The sequence below is a fragment of the Castanea sativa genome, chromosome 4, assembly GCF_040712315.1.
Source record: "Castanea sativa cultivar Marrone di Chiusa Pesio chromosome 4, ASM4071231v1".
NCBI lineage: Eukaryota > Viridiplantae > Streptophyta > Magnoliopsida > Fagales > Fagaceae > Castanea > Castanea sativa.
Genome location: NC_134016.1, coordinates 43,771,833 through 43,798,008, shown reverse-complemented (window position 1 = coordinate 43,798,008; position 26,176 = coordinate 43,771,833). Strand labels below are relative to the sequence as shown.

General features: G+C 39.1%; 1 protein-coding gene and 2 pseudogenes across 1 annotated transcript; all 3 read left to right on the top strand.

Moving 5' to 3' along the window:
* The first annotated feature begins 2,013 nt into the window (after positions 1-2,013).
* LOC142632973 (uncharacterized) lies at positions 2,014-3,487 on the top strand. Its single transcript, XM_075807280.1, has 2 exons — positions 2,014-2,925; positions 3,065-3,487. The coding sequence occupies exons 1-2, from the start codon at positions 2,014-2,016 to the stop codon at positions 3,485-3,487; spliced, it is 1,335 nt and encodes a 444-aa protein (XP_075663395.1).
* An 8,410-nt stretch (positions 3,488-11,897) lies between these two features.
* Positions 11,898-14,881, top strand: LOC142632972 (uncharacterized; annotated as a pseudogene).
* A 7,972-nt stretch (positions 14,882-22,853) lies between these two features.
* LOC142630393 (uncharacterized) lies at positions 22,854-25,880 on the top strand (annotated as a pseudogene).
* Positions 25,881-26,176: the final 296 nt, after the last annotated feature.

Sequence of the window (26,176 nt, the reverse complement as noted above, 5' to 3'; positions counted from 1 at the left end):
CATTTTTGTTTTCAATTTTTTTTTTTTTTTAATCTCTTGGGAGTTTGAGTCGCTCGGACATGGGTGAAGTAGGATGGGCATGGGTTCGGTCGGGTTGTGACAATAGATTATGTTCTTATATGTTTCATGTATTTTTTTTTTTTAAAAGGACTTTTGTAAACTATTTAAACACTTTTTCTTTAATAAATTAATATATTTTTCATATAATATATTTATCAAAAAAATTCATGAAATATGTCTCAATTATATTTTAAAGTTCTATATTCATCAAAAATAATTCAAACAAAAAAATAATAAAATAAGCTTACATATATGATAGGTCAGATTGGGTCAAATAAGTTGAAAAAGCTATTAACTCAAACTTGACTCAGTCTAATGCTTAAAATTAATTTATAATTCAATCCAATTTCTAACTCACGAAAATCAACAATATATATATATATATATATATATATATATATATATATTTTAATAGAGAAATTAAAAATATTGTGCAATTGGAAAATAGAGAAAGAAATATAACATACTTAGTGTTCGTTTAGATACCGCTTATTTTGCTGAAAACTGAAATTACTGTAGCAAAATAGAATAAATATATATATATATATATATATATATATATATATATATATATATATATATATATATATATATATATAGTGAAAAGAAGCCACTATTAGCCATCCTTTCTTATTTCACATTGAAGTGAGGACAACTTCTCTTTTTCCCTATCAATTCCATATTTCCAGTTTGATTTTTTCTCTCTGAGATTCAATTCTAGAACACTTGTTGTAAATCATCATTCTTTCCGTCAAATATCCCAATCAAACGTACGTACTCAAAACCTTTCAAATTTAGTGCCCTTAACTCATCCGTGAACCTCCACTGAAATTGCAAGCTTTCATTCATCTCTTATCATTCCTATTAATTTCGTCACATCTTTGATCTTTCTTACATTCTACTCTTCTTTTTTCATCTTCTCAATCTTCAGTTAACAGATTGTACGGGACATTACTTCTCTACAAGTCTAGTGTCCATAAAGCGCATCACCCTGTACAAGGCCCGAAACTCGTTGGGCCTCAAATCTTGGAGTATCAAACGCGAATACATACTCTGTCAAGTCCATGAACATGGTCCTGTTAAGCCTCGTCACACAACCAAAATCTGGGAACCGCTACCAAGCCAGTTACGACACGGACATCGATGGTGAGATCTTACTTGGACGGAGAATGCAATTTCCCGAGAAGATGAGTCTTAGAGAGCTCAGCAGAGCCTAGGGAGTATCGCCTCCGGGCAGTCTCTCTAACTGTGGAACCAGTTTCAATGCCACTCTCACCACCTCCTACTCCCAACTAAACACACACTTAAGGGTAATAGCATTGGACCTCCCTTCCCACTAACCACGAAAATAATCATAGCCCTTCCACTAACCTTGGGCTATAAATAAGAGATGGGAATTCGAGGTTGTGGCTGGCATTTTTGGGGAGGATAAACACTGGAAAAATTGAGAGGGTATTGAGAGAGGCAAAGATACATAGAAAAAGAAAGAGTTCTAAGAGGTCCAAGGAAGAGAGGAGGAGACGAGTGTATTCGAGCAACCAAGTTTGGAACCCCCACAGTAGGAAACCCAAAACCCACAATATAAATAGATTGTGAGCTCAAATAGAGTTTAAGTCCAACAACTACATTTTGGGTACGCACAATTGGCACTGTCTGTGAGAATCTCCTACGTAATTGTGGTTCTATTGAGCCGCACACAGGAAAATGTTTGGAAGTCGGCTAGGAAGTTATGCTAAAAGTGGCTCTAGAGATTCTTCGTAGGGGTCTACATGGGGAGAAAAAAGGCAGAAAAGGATTGAAGACAAGTAGCATGAGGAGGCAGAACAGTTCGGGTTCAGAAAGGGATCGTTTCAAACACTCCAGACAGTATCCGACGCCTTAAGGCACAACCGCTTCGACAGAAGGGACCAGGAGCTTGAGCGGAGGGATCAAGAGCTCGAGCGTCTACGTAGGATGGTGAGGGATTTGGAGTTAGAAGCAATGGGTAGATGTCGGAGAAGGGGCCATGAGGAACGAAAGGAGAGGTCGGTCAGTGTAGGGAACCACCGTGCAGTAGGGTCCCATCAATCCGGATCTCATCGACATCACGATCGTTCCCGGGAGTATACGGACCGTGATTCGACTTCCTCGGATGGGGGACGATCTCGGAATGTGGCCATGGACACAATGAACCAGGCGTTGTGTCAAGCTACCCGATCACCATTCTCAAGAGATATAGAAGGTGCACAGATGCCGAGCAGGTTCGTGCGACCGCCGTTTAACTCCTACCATGGAAAGACAGACTCGGTAGAACATGTAAGCCATTACATTCAGATGATGTCTCTGCACGCTCAAAATGACGCGCTGATGCGTAAAGTCTTCCCTTCGAGTCTCGGCCCCACTTCTCTGAGATGGTTCAACGGATTAAGGAAAGGCTCGATCCACAGTTTTTTCGAATTGATCCAAGAGTTTGGTGTACGATTCATGACCTGCAGCCAGGTTCCGCAACCAGTGGATGCATTACTGTCAATGAAAATAAGGGCTGGAAAGACCCTTCGCAACTACGCTAATCGATACTGGGAGTTGTATAATGAGATCGGCAGGGGGAATGAAAAGATTGCAGCAAGCACTTTTCGAATGGGGTTGCCCAAGGAATCTGGATTGAGGAAATCATTGACGAGGAGGCCTCCCGAGGATATGAGGCAGTTATTGAGGCGTATTGAGGAGTATAAGCAGTTGGAAGATGATCGGTTACAGAGCAAGAGGAAGGCCCCGGTTATAAATCATCCTCGGAATATCACTTTCCAACCCATACCCCGGAAGGATCTGAGGATTCAAGAGCCAGGGCCAGGAATGGGAGAAGTGAATGTAGCCTTCAAGGAACCGGTACATAGGATGGTCGATCGAATAAAAAAGAGCCATACTTTAGGTGGCCGAACAAAATGGGGGGCGACCCATCGAGAAGAAACCAGAATTTGTATTGTACATACCACAAAGATAAAGGGCACACCACCAAGCAATGCAGGGTGTTAAAAGATCATTTAGAGCAGTTGGTGAAAGCGGGGTATCTGAAAGAGTTTGTGGTGGCAACGAGGAATCAAGAGGCCGGGCAGGCGAATTGGTTGCGTGGGAATCCTCTCCCACCCCCATTAGGGATAATAGAAGTCATCCACGCAGCTTCAAGAAACATTCAGGCGCCCAGAAGAAAGGGGGAGTTTGTCGTGCTATCAATAGAAAACTGCACTCCTCTTGGAAGAGGTTGAAGTACCCTCGGCAACCCATTGCTTTTGACGATGACGATTTGGAAGGCACTGTTCAACCACACGACGATGCATTGGTGGTTACGGCCCGGGTGAACGGCTTTGTAGTAAAGAGGGAAATGATAGATCAGGGGAGCGGTGCGGATGTGATGTACCCCTACCTGTACAGGGGGCTAAGTTTGAATTAGGAAGGCCTATCCAAGTATGATACCCCATTGATGGGGTTTGACGACCATATGGTAATCCCGGAAGGGCAGATTTCGCTTCCCGTAAGTATGGAGGGTAAGGAGGTGATCGTAATGTTTGTAGTGGTTGCTTCTTTCTCACCATACACTGCAATCCTCGAGAGGCCGTGGATTCATGCAATGGGGGTCGTGCCTCCACTCTGTATGTGAAGGTCAAGTTCTACACCGAGAAGGGAATCACTGTGATAAGGGGTAATCAATAGGTAGCCAGACAGTGCTTAGTGGCTGCAGCCAGCCGAGGAACTGAACAAAGAGAGCCCACCAAGGAAACCCCCTTATAGCAAATACAGCAACCCCAAGAGGAAATGGGGGCCAGCTATGCTGAGGACTTGGTAAAGGTGAAGATTCTCCTGGATTGTGAAAGGAATTTCTTGATAGGGGCAAGTTTGAAGGACGAGGAGAAGGTAAAGTTGTTGCCTTTTCTTATACAGAACGTAGACGTATTTGCTTGGAGTCCCTATGAGGTGCTCGGGGTTGACCCCGATTTCATAGTTCATAAGCTTAACATGGACCCTCTGTAACCTCTTAAGAAGCAAAGGCCAAGAAAATCGGCTGAAGAGCATGTCGAAGTAGTCAGACAAGAGGTTGGGGAGTTGAAAGAAGCCGGGGCCATAAAAAAAAACATTCTTTCCGGAATGGCTTGTAAACGCTATGGTAGTAAAGAAGAAGAGTGGTAAGTGGAGGGTCTGTGTTGACTTTACTGACTTAAATCGGGCATGCCCAAAAGATCCATTCCCAATGCCGAAGATTGATCAACTAGTAGATGCAACCTATGGGCACCCAAGGATGAGTTTTCTAGACGCTTTTCAATATTATCACCAAATTGCCCTGGCTGCCAAGGATCATGAAAAGAATGCATTTATAACCCCTGATGCTAACTATCATTACACCGTGATGCCGTTCGGATTGAAAAACACGGGAGCCTCTTATCAACGAATGATGACAAGGATGTTTAGGGATAAGATTGGGCGTACGGTTGAGGTATACATTGATGACATGGTGATAAAAAGCAAGCAGGAGGGGCAACATATTAATGACCTTAGAGAGGTGTTTGAAATACTCAAGCGACACCGGCTGCGTCTCAATCCCGATAAGTGTGCCTTCGGAGTAGGGGCCAGCAAGTTCCTGGGCTATTTAATCACTAAACGGGGAATTGAATTAAACCCCGAGCAAATCGATGTCGTGAAGCATCTAAAATCGCCGAGCAATTCGAAAGAAGTTCAAAGACTGATTGGTATGTTAGCTGCCCTTAACCGGTTTATTTCCAAATTTGCCAATTGGTGCCGACCATTTTATCAGCTTCTGAAGAGGTGGAAGGGATTCTAGTGGGACGAAGAGTGTGACAAAGCCTTCCAAGACCTAAAGGACTATCTTGGGCGGGTGCCAATGTTGACAGCCTCGGAGCCTGGAGAAGATTTATACATGTACCTCTCGGTATCCAAGCATGCTGCAAGCATAGTGCTGCTGAAGGATAGTGGTGTGCAGCTACCAATTTATTACATAAGCAAAACATTTGTTGACGCCGAGAAGAGGTATTTGCCATTGGAGAAATTGGTGTTGGCACTTGTGCACTCCACCCGAAAATTGCCCTATTACTTTCAGGCTCACACTATCTATGTCCTGACTGAGTATCCATTGCAGTCATTGTTGAGGAAATCTGACTTTACGGGGAGGATAGCTAAGTAGGGGACTTGGCTGGGCTCTTTTGACATCAGGTACAGGCCAAGGAACTCAGTGAAGGGTCAGGTACTCGCAGACTTTATTGCTGAGTTTTCGCCAAAAAGTACGGAGATGGTTTGCCTTGTAGAAGTCAACCTGTGGAAAGTATTTGTGGACGGCGCATCTAATGTGGCAGGGGCAGGAGCTAGAATTGTGGTCATCACCCCGAAAGGAATAAAGCTAGAACATTCATTTAGATTAGGCTTTAGAGCCTCTAATAATGAGGCCGAGTATGAGGCCCTATTGGCTGAATTAAGGGTCGTCTCAGATCTGGGAGCTAAGGAGGTGGAGATTTACTCGGATCCCCGCCTACTAGTTAACCAAGTACAGGGGAGCTTCGAGGCCAAAGATCCCTGGATGATTGAATATTTGCGGTTGGTGAAACAGACCATGGGCAACTTTTCAAGTGTCAGGGTGGAACAGGTGGCCAGGAGGCAAAATTGACATGCCGACTTCTTAGCCACGATAGCGTCACCAATAGCCGACGAGGTGCCCTGATTAATCAGGGTGAAGTTAGTGGCTGAACCGAATATTAATGTGAAGACATAGTTTCACAAGTAACCACCACCGGGCTGTGCTGGATGGACACTATCATCGATTTTCTTGTTGAAGATCGAGTTCTAGAAGACGAAAAGGAAGCCACCAAAGTACGCCGGACCGCTGCTCGGTATTAGTTATCTGCCGATCAAAAACTATATCGAAGGTCATTTGAAGGATTGTACCTACAGTGTCTATGCCCTAGCCAAACTAAAGAACTCTTGGCTGAGTTGCATGAAGGTGTGTGCGGTAGTCACGTGGGTGGACATTCATTGGCTCACCGAGAGATGACTCAAGGGTTTTGGTGGCCGCAGATGCGGAAGGATGCCATCGACTATGTGTAGAGGTGCGAGCAGTGTCAAATACATGCCCCGACGATCCACCAGTATGTTGGGAACTTAAACCCTGTAAGTAGCTCGTGGCCTTTCGCCAAGTGAGGGCTGGACATAGTCGGACCGTTTCCCCGGGCGACAGGCAACCGAAGATTTATGCTAGTGGGAATGGACTATTTCACGAAGTAGGTGGAGGCGGAGGCACTAGTAAACATCCGAGACGTAGATGTCAAGAAGTTTGTATGGAGAAATATTATAACGAGATTTGGATTGCCAAAATCCCTTGTGTTAGATAATGGATTGCAGTTCGACAGCAAAGCCTTCCGTGAATTTTGTAGCAGTCTTGGCATTAGGAACTGGTATTCTACCCCCGCATACCCACAAAGCAATGGCCAAGCTGAAGCCACCAATAAGTCGATCGTCAATGGATTGAAGAAAAGGTTAGAAGGCGCCAAGGGTAAGTGGGCCGAGGAACTGCCCAGTGTTTTGTGGGCATACAGGACGACCCCTAGGAGATCCATAGGAGAGACACCATTTTCTTTAACCTTTGGAGCAGAGGCTGTCATACCGGCCGAGATAAACCTTTGCAGTGCCCGAGTCGTAGGATTCACTCCAGCTAAGAATGAAGAATTAATGTTCAGGAAAACTTGCTAGAGGAGCACCGTGAAGCGACGACCATCCGGCTGGCAGAATATCAATAGAAACTCGCCTGAAGGTACAACAGAAGCGTGAGGAGAAGGGAGTTTGCCGTGGGAGATCTAGTAATTCGTAAGGTTGTTGGGAATACTCGAGATGTCAACGCAGGAAATTTGGCACCGACTTGGGAGGGACCGTATAGGATTACTGCCATTGTAGGAGCAGGGGCGTACTATTTGGAGGATCTAGCCGAGAGACCACTCCCCCAGCCATGGAATGCCCACAATCACTAGTTATCTGTTCACGAGGGTACCTGTTCAGTGTAGTATTATATGCACATACTGTTAATTAATACAAAAGTGATGTTTATTGATGCAGGTGTATTCGTTCTTATGATTCCTACATTTTCAACTCCTATACCTCGATTAATGTGCGTTTCAACTCATTTGCCCCGAATAGGACAGAAACCTATTCTCGGTTTGATCTTCATCACCGAGCAGGTGGAAACCTTAAAGAAAAATATCCTAAGGACAAAAACCTATTCTCGGTTCGATCTTTATCACCGAGCAGGTGAAAACCTTAAAGCAAAATATCCTAAGGACAGAAACCTATTCTCGGTTCGATCCTCATCACCGAGCAGAGGGAAACCTTAAGGTAAAATATCCTAAGGACAGAAACCTATTCTCAGTTCGATCCTCATCACTGAGCAGGTGGAAATATTAAGGTAAAACATTCTAAGGACAAAAATCTGTTCTCAGTTCGATCTTCATCACCGAGCAGGAGGAAACCTTAAAGCAAAACATTCTAAGGACAGAAACCTATGCTCGGTTTGATCCTCATTACCGAGTAGGTGGAAACCTCACACTAAAGAATCCTAAGGATAGAAATCTCCCCTTGGTTCATTTTCCCTTGTCGGGCATGCAAAACCCTAAGCTTGAAGCTATGTCTAAGGTATGAAATCTGTTCTTGGTCCGATATATATTACCAAGCAAGTGTTGATCACGAGTCAGAACATAGTCAACCCTGATGTGGGTTCCCCACCACCGTGAGTGAGAAAGTAAGGTATGATGATCAAATTGACTAAAATCATGTGTAAACTTGGTAGTTATCAAACAAGCATAGATGTGTTTAAAAGTAGGGAAAGGGGAAAAGAAGTAAAACACACAAGCTTCCATCTCAACAAGATTAATTAAAACCATTCAAAAGTTAAAGAAATTGTTTTATCGCCACAGCCCGACGATCTAGGCTTACTAAACATAAAACCAATAAATAACAAAAAAAGAAAAAGAAAAACTAAGTCTTCACGCAGCAGGGTCGGTAGGTGGAGTCTGGGTAGGAAGTTGCCTGGGTATATCCTTGGCTAACTGAGCTACAGGGGGGGTCTGGTTTTGAACATCTTTGGCTCCGGTATGAATATTACTCGTGACGTCTAGGTCGACCATTTCTACGTGGGAGTCAATCGCCCATACTAGATCCTTCATGCTTGGCGTATCCTCTTCATCCTCGGCACCGGCTCGACTCTAAGTAGGGGGAGGAAGGGTCGGATAGGGAATCTGCTCGAGATTCCATAGTGGAGAATCCTCAGCCACTCCAATTGCTTGAAGGGCAGCCAACCACCCCTCCTCGAATCCATGATGCTGGGCTTGGTGGATAATAGGCTCCACAGAATTTTTCGCCTCTGTGAAACCTACGTTGTACCACTTATCCTCGCAGGCCTTAAGGGCATCTTTCAAGCCAGTAATCTGGTCGGCTTGGGCCAAATTTAGGTTATTTGCCGTTGCCAGTTTGAGCTCGATCTCACCCAATTTGGTCACTATGTCTGTCAGCTTGCTCTCCGCCGCCAATCGGGCATTCTCGACATCTACTGCTTTTCTTTTAGAAGCCTCAGTGGCTTCACCCTCTCCTTGGTCGTCGCCTCAGCAACAGCTTTCAACGCTGTCTCCCAGTCAATGACCTCAGTAGCCTCTTTTAATCTCCCGACAATGACACAAGTCAGTTGTACGGCCTAAGGACGTAACAATAATAGAACGATAAGACGAGAAACATACCTATGTATTGCAACTCATGGAAAAGAGGAGATAGAAAATTACCGTAATGGTGTGCCATTGCAGACGCCTAGCTAACAACTCGTCGTCACCATCCGAGAGGAAGTGAGTGTCCTCGGGTAGAAGGAGGCCCTGCGCCAGACTTTGAGCAACCCGCCCCCCTTCGCCTTGTGCCCATGTCCGAATGCTGGCGGTTGCTGGCAAAGGCTTGTCGCCCAACCTAAAGACGGGCTACCAACCACCCTCGAGCTGGGACGAAGACGCCACATTGGTCCTGACCTAGACTGCTAGTTGAATGACACCCATTGTCTCCTGGATCTTAGGCCAACCTTTTGCGCGTGGCAGGTGTTAGGATTAGTGCCCTTAAATCCTATTGTATGATGCTATGTATGATATTATGTATGACATTATGTATGACTTAATATTGTAATTGATAAAGTTGTTTTATTATTATCTAAAATAATGGTAACATGAATATAGGACATTATCATATAGTCCATGAGATGCATTGTATGTGATTTATGTGAAAAATCACAGAAGATGTAAATCACAAGTTCTTTGTAAACTCAGAATTTATAGTTCATAGTCGGTTATGAAATTGGGCATTTCATCTGCAAAGACTATAACGTATCAACTAAGATGATTTGTCTTGATCATGGAAGTGGAGACTTCTAGTTAATACGTTGATATGTTTTAAGAGTTAAGACATATTGAACAGGACTGCTGTGAGATTTATTATTCTCCTAACGACTGTCAAATGAATAATAAATCTCACGACTTCTATTTGCATGAACTCTTAATCCTGAGAGAATAATGGATCTGATCATGATGTGTCGGTTGCTTTGATATATCAGAAGTGAGATCTAAAGCGACGGTCAAAACCACAGTATGTTGGGCAGCCACATTTAGTGTTGATGGAACATATATTCCCAAGATGGAATTCATAATCTCTTGATGGAGATATAAAATATCCCCTTGAGATAAGTTTAATAGGTTCAGTTATTCAGAGAGTTAGGCCTAACCACTTTAGTAAGAAATTACTAAAGTATATATTTATGAAATTGGATTTCATAAATATATAATGAATAACTTTAAAGAATTAAACCGGGTACTCAAGGATAAGATGTAGTAATTTACAAAGTGGCAGTCTACGTTCATGACTTTGTATTACTACGAATATTTTATGAAGGGGTTACGTGTGTAATAAAGTCTTGGGATATAATTTATTAATAAGGCCTAGAGTGCAATTATATTTATATAGTGGTATTAAATATAATTAATGGTAACTTTGGACTTGTCAAGAGTTGACGGAAAAGCCCAAGGCCTATTGGAGCTAGTGTCTTATTGGTCCCTTTTGGTCCCACTCCAAGCCACACACTAAAACCCAATTGAAAAGGCCCGATAGGCCAGCCCAATTAGATAATCAGTTAGTTATAAAGGGAGAAACATACAGAATTTTTATTGGTGAAAAAGTGAAATAAGAAACGGTGTGTGAGAGAGTGTGAGACACACTTTCATTCTCCCTTTGAAAAACTGATTAAGAGACCACATATCTTGGGCGTAAAGTGGAATTGGAGTGAAGATTAAAAGTGTTCCCAAGTGCTTCTAATCTTTATTTTGAATTTCTCCACACCAAGGTACGCCATCTTGTTCTTAAATTCTGAAATTTATATAGTGCACGTTATCAATCATGAATGAAATAGATCATTGTTTGTTGCTTCCGCTATGTGTTTTGTATGAGACACAAAACCAGAATTTTTCCTTCAGCGGGGTCTTCGGTGGAGCGTCACCCGAGGCGGGGGTGGTTTTCTCGATGGTACGCTTCCTCTTTTTACCTTCACCAGCAGGAAGACTCTGACCCTTTCCTTGGATGAATTGAGGTGGAGTCGTAGGACTGGCCCCAGGCAAAAACTAAGCCAGGGTCATCGTTCTCTGCTTCACTATTTTCTCTGCTTGGTCAGATTTGGCGTCCGAAGTACTGATCAGCTTGGCTGCTTCTCTTTTGGCCGCCTGGACTTGGGCTTCGTTCCCTTTGACGGGAATGTGCTCTTGCTCTCTGAGGGCCCGAGAAACTCGTTCGGCCAACTCGTCCCTGATCGGGGCAAGATCTTCAGCGGTTATGTAGCGAGGATCGAGATCTCGGGCTTCGCCGACAGTTAACGAGGGGGGGGGGGGAGGAAATTGGCATGCCGGACGTCGATATAAGACAGCAGCGGACTGTCTACTGAAAGGGCTTGGCTGAATGATTGCCAAGTCTTGTACACGGGGGTGCAACCAAGTATGAGGTGCGATGCCCGGAGCTGACCGTCGATATGAATGAATATTTTAGACTTGAGCACAAAATTCAGGTCCCTTACATGCACCACTCTAATATCCAGGGTCAATACTTTACTGTCTGCGATAGAGGAATACAGCGAGTTAATATTCGAATAAGCAAAAAAGAAAAAGAAAAGCAAGTTAGTGATCGGTACAAACCAACTTCACGCCGCGAGAGGGGGCAAGGGATTTCACCGGCAAACCAGTTGCCACTCACCCAGACGAACTCCCCAGCGGAGTTTCTGTTAGAATCGGGTAGGCATGAAATTAGCCATACCCACATATCCCTAACTTTCAAGTAATAATTGGTGTTCTTATTCCCACACAGATTGTACATGTAGTTTATATTGTGGTGGTTCAGTTGCAAACCGTATATCTGATTCAACCTACTGACACAACCAACTACCTGGTAAAAATTGGGAGGGAGTTGGTCCGGACACAAACCATAAAACCTAAGGGTATTGAGTAAGAGGGGATCCGTGGGAAACCTAACCCCACCCTCCAGGATCAACATCAACGGGAAAAAAGCGGTGTTAGAACCTCCGTAGAGAGTAATTTCACTCTCATGGTAGTACGCCACATTCACATCCTCAAGGATGTTGAATTTCCGCCTAAAAGTGGCTAAAGACGCCTCAGTGTTTAGAAGGTGAGCATAATCCATCCTAGACTCCAAGATTGAAGAAAGAAACTAAAGTAAAAGAGGGGGTAGAAGACTTACTTTGGGCTCTAGGAAAGAGGGGTATTCTAGGCTGAAGGATTAGCACACAGATGAATGCACGACAGAGAGAAAACTCAGAGAGTAATGAACGCAAAAGTGAAAGAAGGATTCAGAACAAAATATTTATAGGAACCAGAAGGGAAAGGATAAATGCAATAAATGAGGAGCGGGAAATCCTGCGAATCCCCATATCAACTGCCATGCGCGTGTCACCTTGGTCCACGAACTGTCAGGTAATGATGACGGCTAAGCCAGCAGTCACATACCACACGCCTTTTTAGGGGGCGCATTAATGAGCCTTCTAAATTGCCCTGTGCCTGCTCGTTGGGTTTCTCAGATAGCACTTGACTCTAATCCTTAACTCGTGCCCGGGAGCCGGGCACGAATCAAGGGGGGGCTATTGTATGGGACATTACTTCTCTGCAAGCCCAGTGTCCATAAAGCCCATCACCCTGTACAAGGCCCGGAACTTGTTAGGCCTCACATCTTGGAGTATCAGACGCGAATACATACTCTGTCGGGTCCATGAACATGGTCCAGTTAAGCCTCGTCACACAACCAAAATCCGAGAACCGCTACCAAGCTAGTTACGACATGGACAGCGATGGTGAGATCTCACTTGGATGGGGAATGCAATTTCCCGAGGAGATGAGTCCTAGGGAGCTCGGCAGAGCCTAGGGAGTATCACCGCCGAGAAGTCTCTCTAACGGTGGAACCAGTTCCAATGCCACTCTCACCACCTCCCACTCCCAACTAAACACCCACTTAAGGGTAATAGCATTGGACCTCCCTTCCCACTGACCATGAAAATAATCATAACCCTTGCACTAAACTTGGGCTATAAATAAGAGATGGGAATTCGAGGTTGTGGCTGGCATTTTTGGGGAGGAAAAATACTGGAAAAATTGAGAGGGTATTGAGAGAGGCAAAGATACATAGAAAAAGAAAGGGGTTCCAAGAGGTCCAAGGAAGAGAGGAGGAGATGAGTGTATTCGACCAACCAAGTTTGGAACCCCCACAGTAGGAAACCCAAAACCCACAATATAAATAGATTGTGAGCCCAAATAGAGTTTAAGCCCAACAACTACATTTTGGGTACGCACAATTGGCATGCTGAAAAAAGAAAAGAAAAAGACTCGCGTTAGATTAAGAAAAAGAGAGAAAGAGAGAGATTGAGTTGATTTCACATGTGCCTGAGATTTTCTTTCCATCTTATTCTTTTGTTATGTTTAGAATTGATTTTCTTTTGAGTATTTGGGTTAATCTCCGTTTTTATATTAACATTGTTTTCGTGGGTTTGGCTTTTGGGTTGAAATTTCTACTGATTATTATTTTTTATTGTACATGGGAGAAAAATTAAAGCTGCAACTTATGTCTTCCAGCCTAAAGAACGATAAATTTTTATTTGGTATGTCATATAAAAATTTGTTACCCAATTTTTTTGCAAGTTCGGATTGATTTTATTTAGAAATATAATTTATTTAATTTTATTTATTTGGTATTTCTTATTCTTTTTTTACATTTAGATGTTTCAAAATCTATTCTTTTCAAATTTCTCTCATTTGTGTGCGTGACCAGAGTTTGTTTTATTTATTGGCTTAAAAGTGTTCAAAGGAATTTTTTTTATATAATAATTCTACTATAACTATTTAAGTCAGATGACTAAATCAACCTTTACTTAATATTCGGCACATTTATCTGTCTTCACTCTCTAACAAAGTCATTTTATTCATTTGAAGGTTGAGACTATATATAACATTATTGGTGTTGGAGTTATTACTATTGGTCTTTGTATTTTTTTTTTCTCTTAAGTTGTAACTTTTATAAGTAAAAATTTACAACTTTTGTTCAACTCTTTCGTGCATTGCACAAGTCAGCGACTAGTGATATCCTTAAAAACAAAATCAAATGCACCAACCCATCAACAGGCTTATCAATTAACCACATCAATAAGCCCAAGCCCAACAGATTAGTTTAGTATCTTTACTTTACTCTTTAGCCTCAACCTCTGATCCTCCGACAAAGGAAGAACCATCTCCCGGACGACATCGTACTGAAGTCTGAACATCTTGGCAAGGCTACCAGTCAAGTCACTCCTTAGATTCAGGTAAAACCTGGGATTCCTCAATCGCTGCTCCTAATTTCATCTCATGCAAACTTGTATTCAATATAATTCTTCTAAGTTACTAAAAGTCTGTAAGGTTCTTTGTTGTGACCGCACGTTTGATTCGCTTTTTGAGTATTCAGTTCCCTCTGCTTTTGATTTAAGCATGTCCGAAATAGTCAGTTCGTGCAATGGTTTAGTGTGTCTCTTTCATGGAGAAAGGTTGAAATCTCATTGAGAACCAATGTTGTGGTCTCTGATATTGACTTGTTTTCGTCTGCTCAATTTGTTAGTGGGGCTTTGCATTGGTTGGGTGAATGTGAAAGGGAAGGGGAATTCCTAGATCAAAATATGATTTTGTCATTTGATGTTGATAATGACAAATTCGGAGTGATGGCACTGCCTGATGGAGATAAATTGCATGAACAAAGTCTATTTGTGTTCGAGGGAAATTTGGCTTTCATAACATATGGATACCCCGAAATTGATGACGGCAAACTGTCGGACTCACAATGCTTTATTTGGGTAATGAGGGATTATGGTGTACATGAATCAAGGAGCAAATGTTGATATTAGTTTCTATGGTTGCACTGGGAATGGTGAACTTCTACTTGACAAGAAAGTCAAGGAAGAATCCAGTGATGATGAAATTAAAATACATTATTGCAATGAGTCTACGATTCTTTCAAATGACACTGCAATTGTTTCACTTGACCCTGAAACTTTACATGAGAAGGATCTTGGTATCCTACAAAATGTTACACATATGGTTACTATGTTCAGGGAAAGCCTTGTGATACTTGATCGAACAACTGAGCTATCCGGATAAGAAGTGAAATCATTAGTGATCCAAAATGAGACCATTACCATGTTGTTTCCTTTGGTATCATTTTGTTTTGCAGTAGGCATGAGTGTACTGATATGATGTAGGTGAATTTAATTCATATGTATATTAACCCTTTATGCTTGTGGCGATTTCATGAAAGAAAATATAACATTTTAATTCAGACTTTCTATGTGCCTTTCTAATGATGTTGCAAAATATTTAGAGATCTTACTTCAATCCAAAAAAATAAAGGACAAAGTTTAGCTATAAAATCGATTGTAGTCTTAGGCTACAAACTCACTCAATATCTTTTTATTGGAGGTGAATTTTGACAAATCTACCATTGGATTACATCTTCTTCTTATATCCTCAATGTTTGCAAAATTTCAAGAAAATTAAAGATCAATAGCTATATTATCAATAAACTTTAAAATTGCAAGTTTTTGTAATTTAAAATTATGCATAAAATATAAATTTATAGATTATATAGTAAATAATATCCAATTGACACAAAATTTGACAAGTGTATTAAGAGCGTAAAAAACATGCAATTCAACGGTTAGATTTTCAAAATATCCAGTAATTTATTTTTTTGAGTCAGTTTGTAGCCTTAGGCTACAACCAATTTTGTAGCTAAATTTTGTCCAAAAATAAAATAGAAATGGAGCAGAGAGCCAAAGAGGAGAGAAGAAAAGAAGCCCTATGATGAAAATGTTGAAAATGGGATGTGGTAGTTCTTATCTGGTGAGCATAAGCCCAGCAAAGGTCTTGTGCTTGGTTCCTTAATCAAAATGATAAACATCTTTCTAGTGGCTGCATTACATCTGCTATGCAATTTTAGCTGTATCTCTTCTCATGAGTTTGCATTTTCTCATTCCCCTGAGAGAAAAATTGAGATAACATATAGTCTTTGAAAATGATTTAAAGCTTTGTGATCACTTTATACTTTATAATTTGCATCACTTTATATTGATTGCACCAAGGCATAAGAAACATACTCCATCGAAATTTCAAAACTCATTCCTCACATGACCATATTTCTTCCTACTTTTAAAGCAGATATCTAGTCAAAATCAATATTATAGGAGGTTAGCATCAACTTTTTGTTTTTGGGGTAGTTAAGTTTGTTTTGGTACCAAGGAAAGAGATTATATCAACTTGGATTAGAAACATCTTTTTTTTTTTCTTTTTTTGATATAGTTACAAATATGCTGCTAATCTTGCAAATTAAACCATTTCCTCTCCCCCTTCCCTAGACGCTGAGCACTTTGTGCATGAGGAGGTACCGATTAAGCTACAAACTCTTTTATTAGAACAACATCCAAAAGGTCTAAAATCAGCATAGTAAAAACAAGAAACTAGTCTTTGACCTCATGTCCAAAAAAAAAAAAAAAAACTGGTCTCTGTGATTAGAATAATGTAGCTATGACCGGACACAATTTCATTGGGCAAAAGCGAGGCTGTAAAGCAAGTGAAGAAGCAAGTTGAATTCTAAGTTGTTGAATATAGTACGAACCCACTCCACCCAGATGCAAGTTTCATTCTAGTCCATTGGCAGGTCCTTGAGGCCAGAGCCATATGAATTTGGGTATAGAGTTGGACACATTTGTCTAATTGTCTTCATCGTTAGTGTTACTGTTCTTATTTTTACAGGTTCAACTCTCTCATCATTTAGTATTTCAGAGGCCCGAAAAAGCTGGTTAACTTAAAAACATCAATAAGCCCAAGCCCAACAGATTAGGGTCTTAACTCTTTACTATTTACTCTTTACGCCTAGAACTGAATTTCTCTCTTCTGCCGAAAGAATTGTCCTAAACAAGTGAACCTCATCAACAACAACAATGACTATGATAATGTATTTCTAATGATCGTGAACTTCTACTTTGCAAGAAAGTCAAGGAATAATCCAACGATGGTGAGATAAAAAGAAAAATATATTATTGCAATGAGTCTTTCAAATGACACTACAATTGTTTCAATTGTTAGTACAATCATGGAAAACCTTGTGTCACTTCTGTATAAGAAGTGATATCATTGGTGATAATAATTGTATTTTGTTAAGTAAATGTGATAGAAATGAGACCATGATCGTGTTGTTTCCTTTGTATCATGTTTTTTTTTTTGGGTCGTAGGCATAGATGAAGTAATGCTATGATGTAGGTGAATTTAATTCATGATGTGTATCAACCGTTTATGCTTTTGGCGATTTCATGAAAGAACATATATAACATTTTAATTCTGACTTTTTGTGTGCCCCTCTTTGATAGTGTTGCAAACTATTTGATTAGAGATCTTACTTTAATCCAAAAAAATAAAATAAAAATGGAGCAAAGAAGAGGGAAGAAAAGAGATATCATACAGTGACTGAAAAGGATTTAAAGCTTTGTGATCATGGATTGTCAACACCTTCACTATTTTGGAGTTGCAATTGTTTTCTCTCATGCGTTGGTGGCTATATCACATGTTCATTGCCGATGGTAATGAGGATGAATCAGTGTGTCTAGCTGCTAATATATTGTGTTTCTATTAATATTGGTGCTGTCATTTTGTGAAAATATTTAACAGATTATTTAGTGTAAATGTGGAAAGTTGAACTTCAAGGTTTATGGTAATGTGGATAGTGTTTCTAAACTTTTGTTTTATATGAAGAAGATTTGAAGACATATTGTTGTAACTTGTGAGGTTGTCACATGACTTGGCCCCTTTTATTTTTTGGCATTGATGTGATTTGACCCACTTTGATTCATATGATAAATTTGTTTATTGATTGCATCCCTATAATAAAATTTCAGTTATTTGTTAATATATACAAAAATAGTAATTCTGAATTAAAGTTATCTTTTGATTGGACCTCAACAAGTCTTTTTTCTTTTCAAACTCACTGCAGTTGATTTCCATTTTGAAAGTTGACAGACATTTTAATTCTCAAATTGCCATTGTAAATAAAAGTTTTTCATTGATATCAAATTCTTATTTAGGTTTCTCTAAATTCATGAATTTTTTTAATGACATCTATCGTCCTTTGTGTAAAAGATGGGAGGAGCAATGAACCTTCTACTTGATTTTTTTTTTTTGAGAGAGTTTCAACTTATGACGTCCGCTCCTGATAATAGCTCTATATCATCAAACCAAGACACCAATCAGTTTTTCGTGTAGGCGGGGATTGAACCTAAATCTCTTATACAACCATCTGAGATTTTACCAGTTGAGCTAACTGAAACCCACAACCTTCTACTTGATTGATTGTCGAATCTCTAGTTGTTTCTAGGAATGGTCTTCATTTATTTCTCCTTAATTGACACCCCAACAATTTATTATTCCTCGAATTCAATCATCCCATCAGGAACGAGTAGGGAGTACCCACAATTTTCATCAAAACAGATATAAGTTGGTGTCAAAACTAAAAATTACTGAATTATCTGAGGTTGAGTTACCTCCTTTACATACTGAATTTCGATCCTCAGTTTTGGTGTCAACACTTAAAATTACTGGGGCTTCAGATTCTTCTGTTAAAGTTTGCAGCTGACTTTTGACTTTTGTCATTCCAGTATCTTGGATTCCAGCTTCAGATATATCTCCAGATCCTTGAGTCTCTTAGCCATGTTTATACATAGTTTGAAGAATTGATCTTGATGCTGCTGATTGAGCATTAAAGTCCGATGGGTATGAATTCCCATTTGTCCATGCTCTAATGGAGTGTTCAAGTTAGATAGCTAAAGAGCTTGAAGTCCTGCTTCTCCATACAAGGAACTATGGCCATGAAACTGCTTTAGATTTTCCAAGTACTTTTTACCAATCACATGACTATTAAAAACAATCTGTGAAGCACACTTGACGTTTAAAGAACCGCCTATTATGAAAATCCTCAGAGATTCAACTGCTAAAACATCAGAAGTCCCTACCACCTCATTATGTTGCTCTGTTTCCTTTCTATTGTCATGAGTAATAGTTTCACAATCTAGATTTTCTAGAGGTGTTTGTTTTTCAAATTCCTCAACTTTTTTAGGCAAAAAAACTCCTTGTTTCATTTCAGAATTGGGCATTTACACTTTCTATTGTGTGGTTCTGACTTTGCTGAGTCTCTCCAACTCGTCGTTTCTTTACAAATTCTTTTTGTCTCTTTTCATTTCACAATTGGGCATTTACACCTTTTTCTTTTTCTTTTTCTTTTTTCTTATTAAGCTCAAGGAGAGAACATAGAAGCTACAATGATAATGATGTTCGCACATGACTTTCTCTCTTTGAGGAAAATGCAGAACGTGTGGGACACCCTCGGTGGAAAATTGCATTGAGGAAACTTCGTGGAAGAGGGATCTCTACTTTTATTGACTATAGTATTGTGGTAAGTCTTCTGTGTCATTGAGGTAAGTCATGAGTCAACTGACACTTTATCGACTGCACTGTTGATAAAAATGTCTCCCACTGTAGCCACTATATTATTATTATTATTATAGTTCATCAAAAAAAATATTATTATTATTATTATTATTAAACTAAAGGCATGAAAGATAGGCAATATAATAATTTATCAGTTACATAATTTGTACACACATTTAAATATATAACTATATAGATTTTATTTGAATATAAACTCAAAAGGCTAAAATACCATTTTTGTCTTTACATTTTGGTAACAGACAATTTGGTCCTTACTATTTAACTTATGGTCAATTTGGTCTCTAGTCTCAACCATTAACTACTAATAAAAAAATGCTTACATGGCAAACAATGTGCACTGTTGGCACACTTGAATCCTACATGATCATTTAAATAAAAATTAAATTCGATACTAAAAATGTTACATCATCATTTTAATAATTAAAAAAATTTCAAATAACAAAAACTACTATTAAAATCTTAATCTTTCCTACTAATAAAAAGGATCAACACATTCACTTTTTTTTCTTTTAATTTTTTTTCCAGTACACATTCGTAAGGCATTGCTACGGTGTCACCAATAACTCAGAAAGAGATTTCGCTTATATCCACAATGGTTTTTTCAATTCTATCATATTTTACCATCTCAAAAATCTACTTTACCAATTATACTATATCATTTTCCAATACTTCCAACATCCCAACTTTTATTTTACAATACTACACCCTAAAATAATATAAATTATACAATAAAATAATATTTAAAGGTTATCTATCACTCCTCTCTCTTCATCCCTGTCCCTGCCTTTCTGAGTCTCTGTCCCTCTCTCAACAGCCAAACAACCCAATCATCACCATACCACCACCATGCCTACCATGTCACCATGCCCACTGCCCACCAAAATCCCACCAAAACCAAAAACCCAAATTAAGAAGAACAAAAAAAAAAAAAAAAAAACCACCAAATCACTGCCACATCCAACCCATCTGAACCCAAAAGATAAAAATCAATCCATGCCTCACTGCAAAACACACACAAAACCCAAATCGGCGAAACCATTTGACCCACAGCGCCACCAGATCAACGCCGCTAACATCACACCACATCTAGCCCATCATCAGCAATCTTGAGCGACCCATCATCGGCGACATTGACAACCCACCAATCTCCACCAAGAAACCTACCAATCTTCATTGATCCACGCTGATCTAAGTAAACCCACCCATAGCAATCCCCATCAAAACCCATTCCAAAAATCCAACACAAACCAACACTGATCCATGTAGCCGCCATTAACCAGGCCGATCTGCAAGGAGAAAGAGGGTAAATAATGGGAGTGGTGGCTCGTCGTGGTGTGGTGGCTATGGGTTTTGGGTCTGAAGAGAGAAGGAAGAGAGCAGAGAAATAACGAGAGAGAGAGAGAGAGAGAGAGAAAGAGAGAGAGAGAGAGTATTGGAATTGTTTAATAAAAAGTAGGAGAGAGAGAGAGAGAATTAAATAATAGTATTTACGTTTACAATTCAGCTATAGTGCATTAATCTACATTTACAACTACACTGTAGTGCAATTGCAAAAAATTTGCAATTGTTGGCTTTAACAAGTTCTGATGGAGTGACGTTTTTGGGCTTAAATGGCAAATTAGGCTTACATTTGCAATTTGCCATATGGGTTGTGGATGCTCTTACAATGGTGTGTTCTATAAGTCGGTTGGATTTGTAGAAAGGATTCCTTTGTACCTCAAAAGTCAAAACCTGTCAAACCCCTCACACTAATAGAGCTTCACTTGCTGTTTAGCCCTCCCATTTTAACCTTCGCTCTAGTCCCCGCACACAAACGAATCCAAAGAAGAAAAACGAAATGACATAGAGTCATATCTAGAAGAAGAAGAAGACTCCAACCTGAAGAAGACTCCAACCTGAAGAAGATTGCGATAGTATGGTGAACCTAATTGTAGGGTGTACTATTTAGTTACCAAGAAAATGCAAGAAAGTTAAAAAGGAAAATTGAGAAAATAAAAATAAAAATACGTTTGGTTGTCATGAAATTGTAAGAAAATTAATAATAATAAAAAATTAAGATTAAATTTGGTATAAAAAAGTATTTGTAAACGTTGATGTGGCTTGATTTTGCCATCTAAGCGCTTATGCGGTCTTTAAAATTAGGCATGTCAGCTTAATCATGCCAATAATGCACACTATTTGCCACATAAGTATTTTCCGTTAGTGAGTTAACGGTAAAGACCAGATTGAAGGCAAATTAAAAATAATGTGAACAAAATTGATTGCTACCAAAATGTAGGGACCAAATTGATTGTAACCCCAAAATGGAAGGACGAAAATGGTAATTTGGCCAAACTCAAATCTCCATTATCAAAATAACTAAATATTAATCCAAAATAAAATCATCATAAATTATAAGAGAGAAAGATGAGACTTGTGATGGAGTATTAAAAAATACCACACTAAAATGTATCAAAGACTATGTAGAATTAAAAAAAAAAATCATAAAATTTCATCAACTTAAGGGTTAAGAAACAATAAAAAAATCAGCAAAAGAAAGAAAAACAAAAATTGAGAGAGAGAGAGTATTCACCTTTTTTTGGAAAGCTCAAGAAAAGAACAGAGAAGCTACAATGATAAAGATATATCTTACAGAATACTATTGTTCCCACCTCTCATGTAAACATTATTTTTTTAGTTATCAAGTGTTCCATGTGAACTCCCTAAAACAAAAAAATAAATAGAAAAAAGTGGTCCTATGTAAACTTTCATTACATAAAAACATTGACTACATAAAATGTTGTGATCTATTATCCTCGTGACTTTGCCTTTAAATGGTCAAAAAAGATTATAAACAAAAAGTAGTATATGATAATATATAAAGAATTAATAAAAAGTAGCCAATAGAATATGTTAATTATTGAATCATAATACTGTGCAACGGTGAAATTATTGTAATTTTATTTTTTATGCAAGTAATTTTATGTAAGCATTATATAGTAAAAACCTCATAAAAGAAAAGAAAACAAAAGCTTTCAGAAAAGAAAGCACCAATGATTTTGATAGAAAAGAAAACAAAGCGTGAAAAGAAACCGTTCAGAAAAAACGCTGCACTTTACTCTAGGCCTCTCTCTCTCCCTGTTCGTCCTAAGTTTTCCTACGAAACAAAAAATTTGTTTCACACTCACACCTGTTCCACTGCAAAACCAACATTTTGTAGAGAAAAATGTTGTACCTGTAACCCTCGTTCTCTACATGAGTCAACAAATAGCTTCCATGAAATTGAACTTCCATTCCATTATTTACATACAAATGTGAAAACAACTTTAATTTGCATGCATAGTCATCCTTATCTTTGTTGCTTTCTCACTTGAACATCAATGAAAAATAGAACTTGTGGTCCCAGCCTCACTTTGTTGAAAAAGAACCGTGTAAGAAAAATTGATCCATTTCTTCATTGCTTTCACACTTTCTCTTTATTCCTTTCTCAGCAACAACAACAGTGGCGAGCTAATATTTGAAGAGACAAAGTAGTAACAATTACTAAAAAGAACTTGTAGCCCACAAGACATGATTTAATTCCTCTCATTGTGTCTCCCTAGCCTCAACTCAACCAACGTTTTTAGTTCGAAGTTAAAACACAACCAACCCCTCTTCCTTTGTGTACTTTCCTTCTTCTCATTACACTTTGTAGCATAGCTGTAATGCCTCTAAATCCATGGAACACCCTCTTCTCCTTCTTAACAATCATCCTTCCCCTCCTGAATCCTTTTGTGGCTTTCGCTGTTAATCCACAGGGCGAAGCTCTTCTTTCATGGAAGCAAAGCCTGAATGGACCCACTAAGGCCTTGTCTAATTGGAACCCAACAGATGAAACTCCATGTGGGTGGTTTGGAATCACTTGCAACATCAACAAGGAGGTCGTGGAATTGAAATTAAGGTACTTGAGTTTATATGGTACAGTTCCAACTAATCTCTCTTCATTGGTTTCATTAACCAAGGTTGACCTTCCTAGTACAAACCTCACGGGGTCAGTCCCAAGAGAGATTGCTATACTACATGAACTGAATTACTTGGACTTGAGTGACAATGCGTTAATCGGTGAAATCCCATCTGAGATTTGCAACTTGCTTAAGCTCCAAGAAATCTACCTCGACTCGAACCAGCTAGAGGGCTCGATTCCGGTTCAAATTGGCAACCTCACAAGCTTGAAATGGCTGACTCTTTATGACAACCAGCTTAATGGAGAAATACCCAATACCGTAGGCAACTTGAAGAACCTCCAAGTGATAAAAATCGGTAAGAACAAGAATCTCAGAGGCCTTATACCCCGAGAAATCGGGAATTGTACCGAGTTGACCCGGTTAGGCCTAGCTGAAACAAATGTCTCCGGCCAAATCCCACCTGAGATTTGCAACTTGCTTAAGCTCCAAGAAATCAACCTTTTCTCAAGCCAGCTAGAAGGCTTGATTCCGGCTCAAATCGGCAACCTCACAAGCTTGAAATGGCTGACTCTTTATGACAACTAGCTTAATGGAGAAATACCCAATACCATAGGCAACTTGAAGAACCTCCAAGTGATAAGAGCCGGTAAAAACAAGAATCTCGGAGGCCTTATACCCCGAGAAATCGGAAATTGTACTGAGTTGACCATATTAGGCCTAGCCGAAACAAGTGTCTGGGGTTTCCTTCCCCCGAGTCTCGGCCTCCTTAAGAAGCTCGAAACCATAATCCTCTACACAACTCTCCTCTCCGGCCAAATCCCACCTGAACTCGGGGACTACACAGCCCTCCAAAACATCTACCTCTACAATAATTCACTCACCGGTTCAATACCAAGAGAGATCTCGGGCTGCCGAAACTTGACGTATCTCCTTTTGAATTCTAATTTGATCAACGGAAAGGTTCCTGGTGAGTTAAGCCACCTTGTTTCGTTGCATTTTGTTAACTTTTCAGATAATTTGATTGAAGGTACTTTGCCACTTCTTGTACTTCCATTGCACATGGTTTTCTTTTCAATCTCAAGTAACAATTTTAGTGGAGAGATCCCTTCCTCAATTTGTAATCTCAATTTCATCAAGTACCTTGATTTCTCTCATAATCATTTTAGTATGATTCCTCCATGTTTGGGAAACATGAGTGATTATCTCATAGATTTGGATCTGCAAAATAACAATTTTCATGGCACCATCCCAAAATTTGTAAAGTGCAATAACTTGAGAAGTCTTAAACTCACTGGCAATCAATTCGAAGGGCCAATGCCACGTTCATTGGTCAATTGCAAGAAATTAGAAATTCTAGACTTTGCTAACAACAAGGTTAATGACACATTCCCTCATTGGTTGGTAAATCTTCCAGAGTTGCAGGTTCTCTCATTGCGATCAAACAACTTTCATGGTTCCATAGGCAATCACAAGGCTAAATTCTCATTCCCTAATTTGAGAATCATAGACCTCTCTAACAATATGTTCCATGGTCATTTGCCATCAAACTTTTTCAAGTATTTAACAACCATGATGAATGGGAACATGGATAAAGGTGGATTGCAATATATGGGTGATGATTATTATTATGATTCTGTTACAATTGATATTAAAGGGAATTATATTAATGTGGAGAAAATACAAACTCTATTGACAATCATTGATATTTCCAACAATAGTTTCAAAGGAGAAATTCCGAAGGTAATTGGAAAGCTTGGATCACTTAAAGGGCTAAATTTTTCACACAATAATCTTATGGGTCATATACCTATATCATTCAGAAATCTAACTAATCTTGAATGCTTAGATCTCTCCTCAAACAAGCTCACAGGCAACATTCCTATACAATTGACAGATCTTACATCATTGGAAATTTTAAATCTCTCAAAAAACCATCTTGTGGGATTGATACCTCAAGGTAAACAATTCAATACGTTTACAAGTGCTTCTTACAGTGGAAACTTGGGTTTATGTGGATTTCCACTGACAAAAACTTGTGGCAATGATGAGGGACAACAACCACCACCATCACCAACCATCCAAGAAGATGATTTTGGGTTTGCAAATGGATTTCATTGGAAAGTTATATTGTTGGGGTACGGATGTGGTTTTATGTTCGGATTATGTATGGGATATCTTGTGTTCTCAAGTGAAAAACCAAAATATCTATTGAATATTGTTTATGGAGAACGACGCAACAAGGTGCGAAGATTGAAGAATAATGCTCATGGAAGAATTAATTGAAGCAAAATTTTGCAGATACAAATAATGATTTCAGGTATTTATTTATGTACTATTATATTAGAAAATACGTTTTTTTATTGAGTCATATTAGAAAATACTTTATTTCATGATTTTGGTTCTTAAAAAATGTCCTTTTAAATTATAAAGATGATTTATCATTTTTAATTTATTTTCTACCAGTGAGAAATACCTATTTTTCTGTCAATATTGAGGCTATTACCATATTTTATTTTATTTGTTATTATTATTATTTTAGGGGGCAACTCCTCTACCTAGCTAGTTGAAGTGCCAAATAATCGGGGGCATATTCTAAAACTACACTTAAAAAAAAAATTATAATTACATCCTTGTGATTATTGCCTACATTTTGCAGAACAAAGAAGATGTTATTGGTTGGATCGCTTGAAGAATGGAGTTAATTTTACTAGTGCAAAGTAAGATGTTTTAATTATGCACATTTTAATTCAATTATGTTTCTCCTAGAATTTTTTTTTCCCCCTAAATGCGTTGAAATAAACTTATTTTGATATAACTAAGTTGATATGCATTTTGCTTCTACTTTTATTTTTTCTCTTTGACTGGTTGGTAGATTATTTTTTGTTGTTATTTTTAACTGTTTCTTTGACCCTCACGGGTTACTCAGGTGATGAGCTCATTAATCTAGGGTATGAAATAAATTTGGAGGTCCCACTCTTAATCTATCACATTATTTATTCATGGGGTTTTTGGGGTATTTCATAAAAAGAGAGTGGAATAATCTGGTCAAATATTAAGACAACACTTCCTTATATCAAA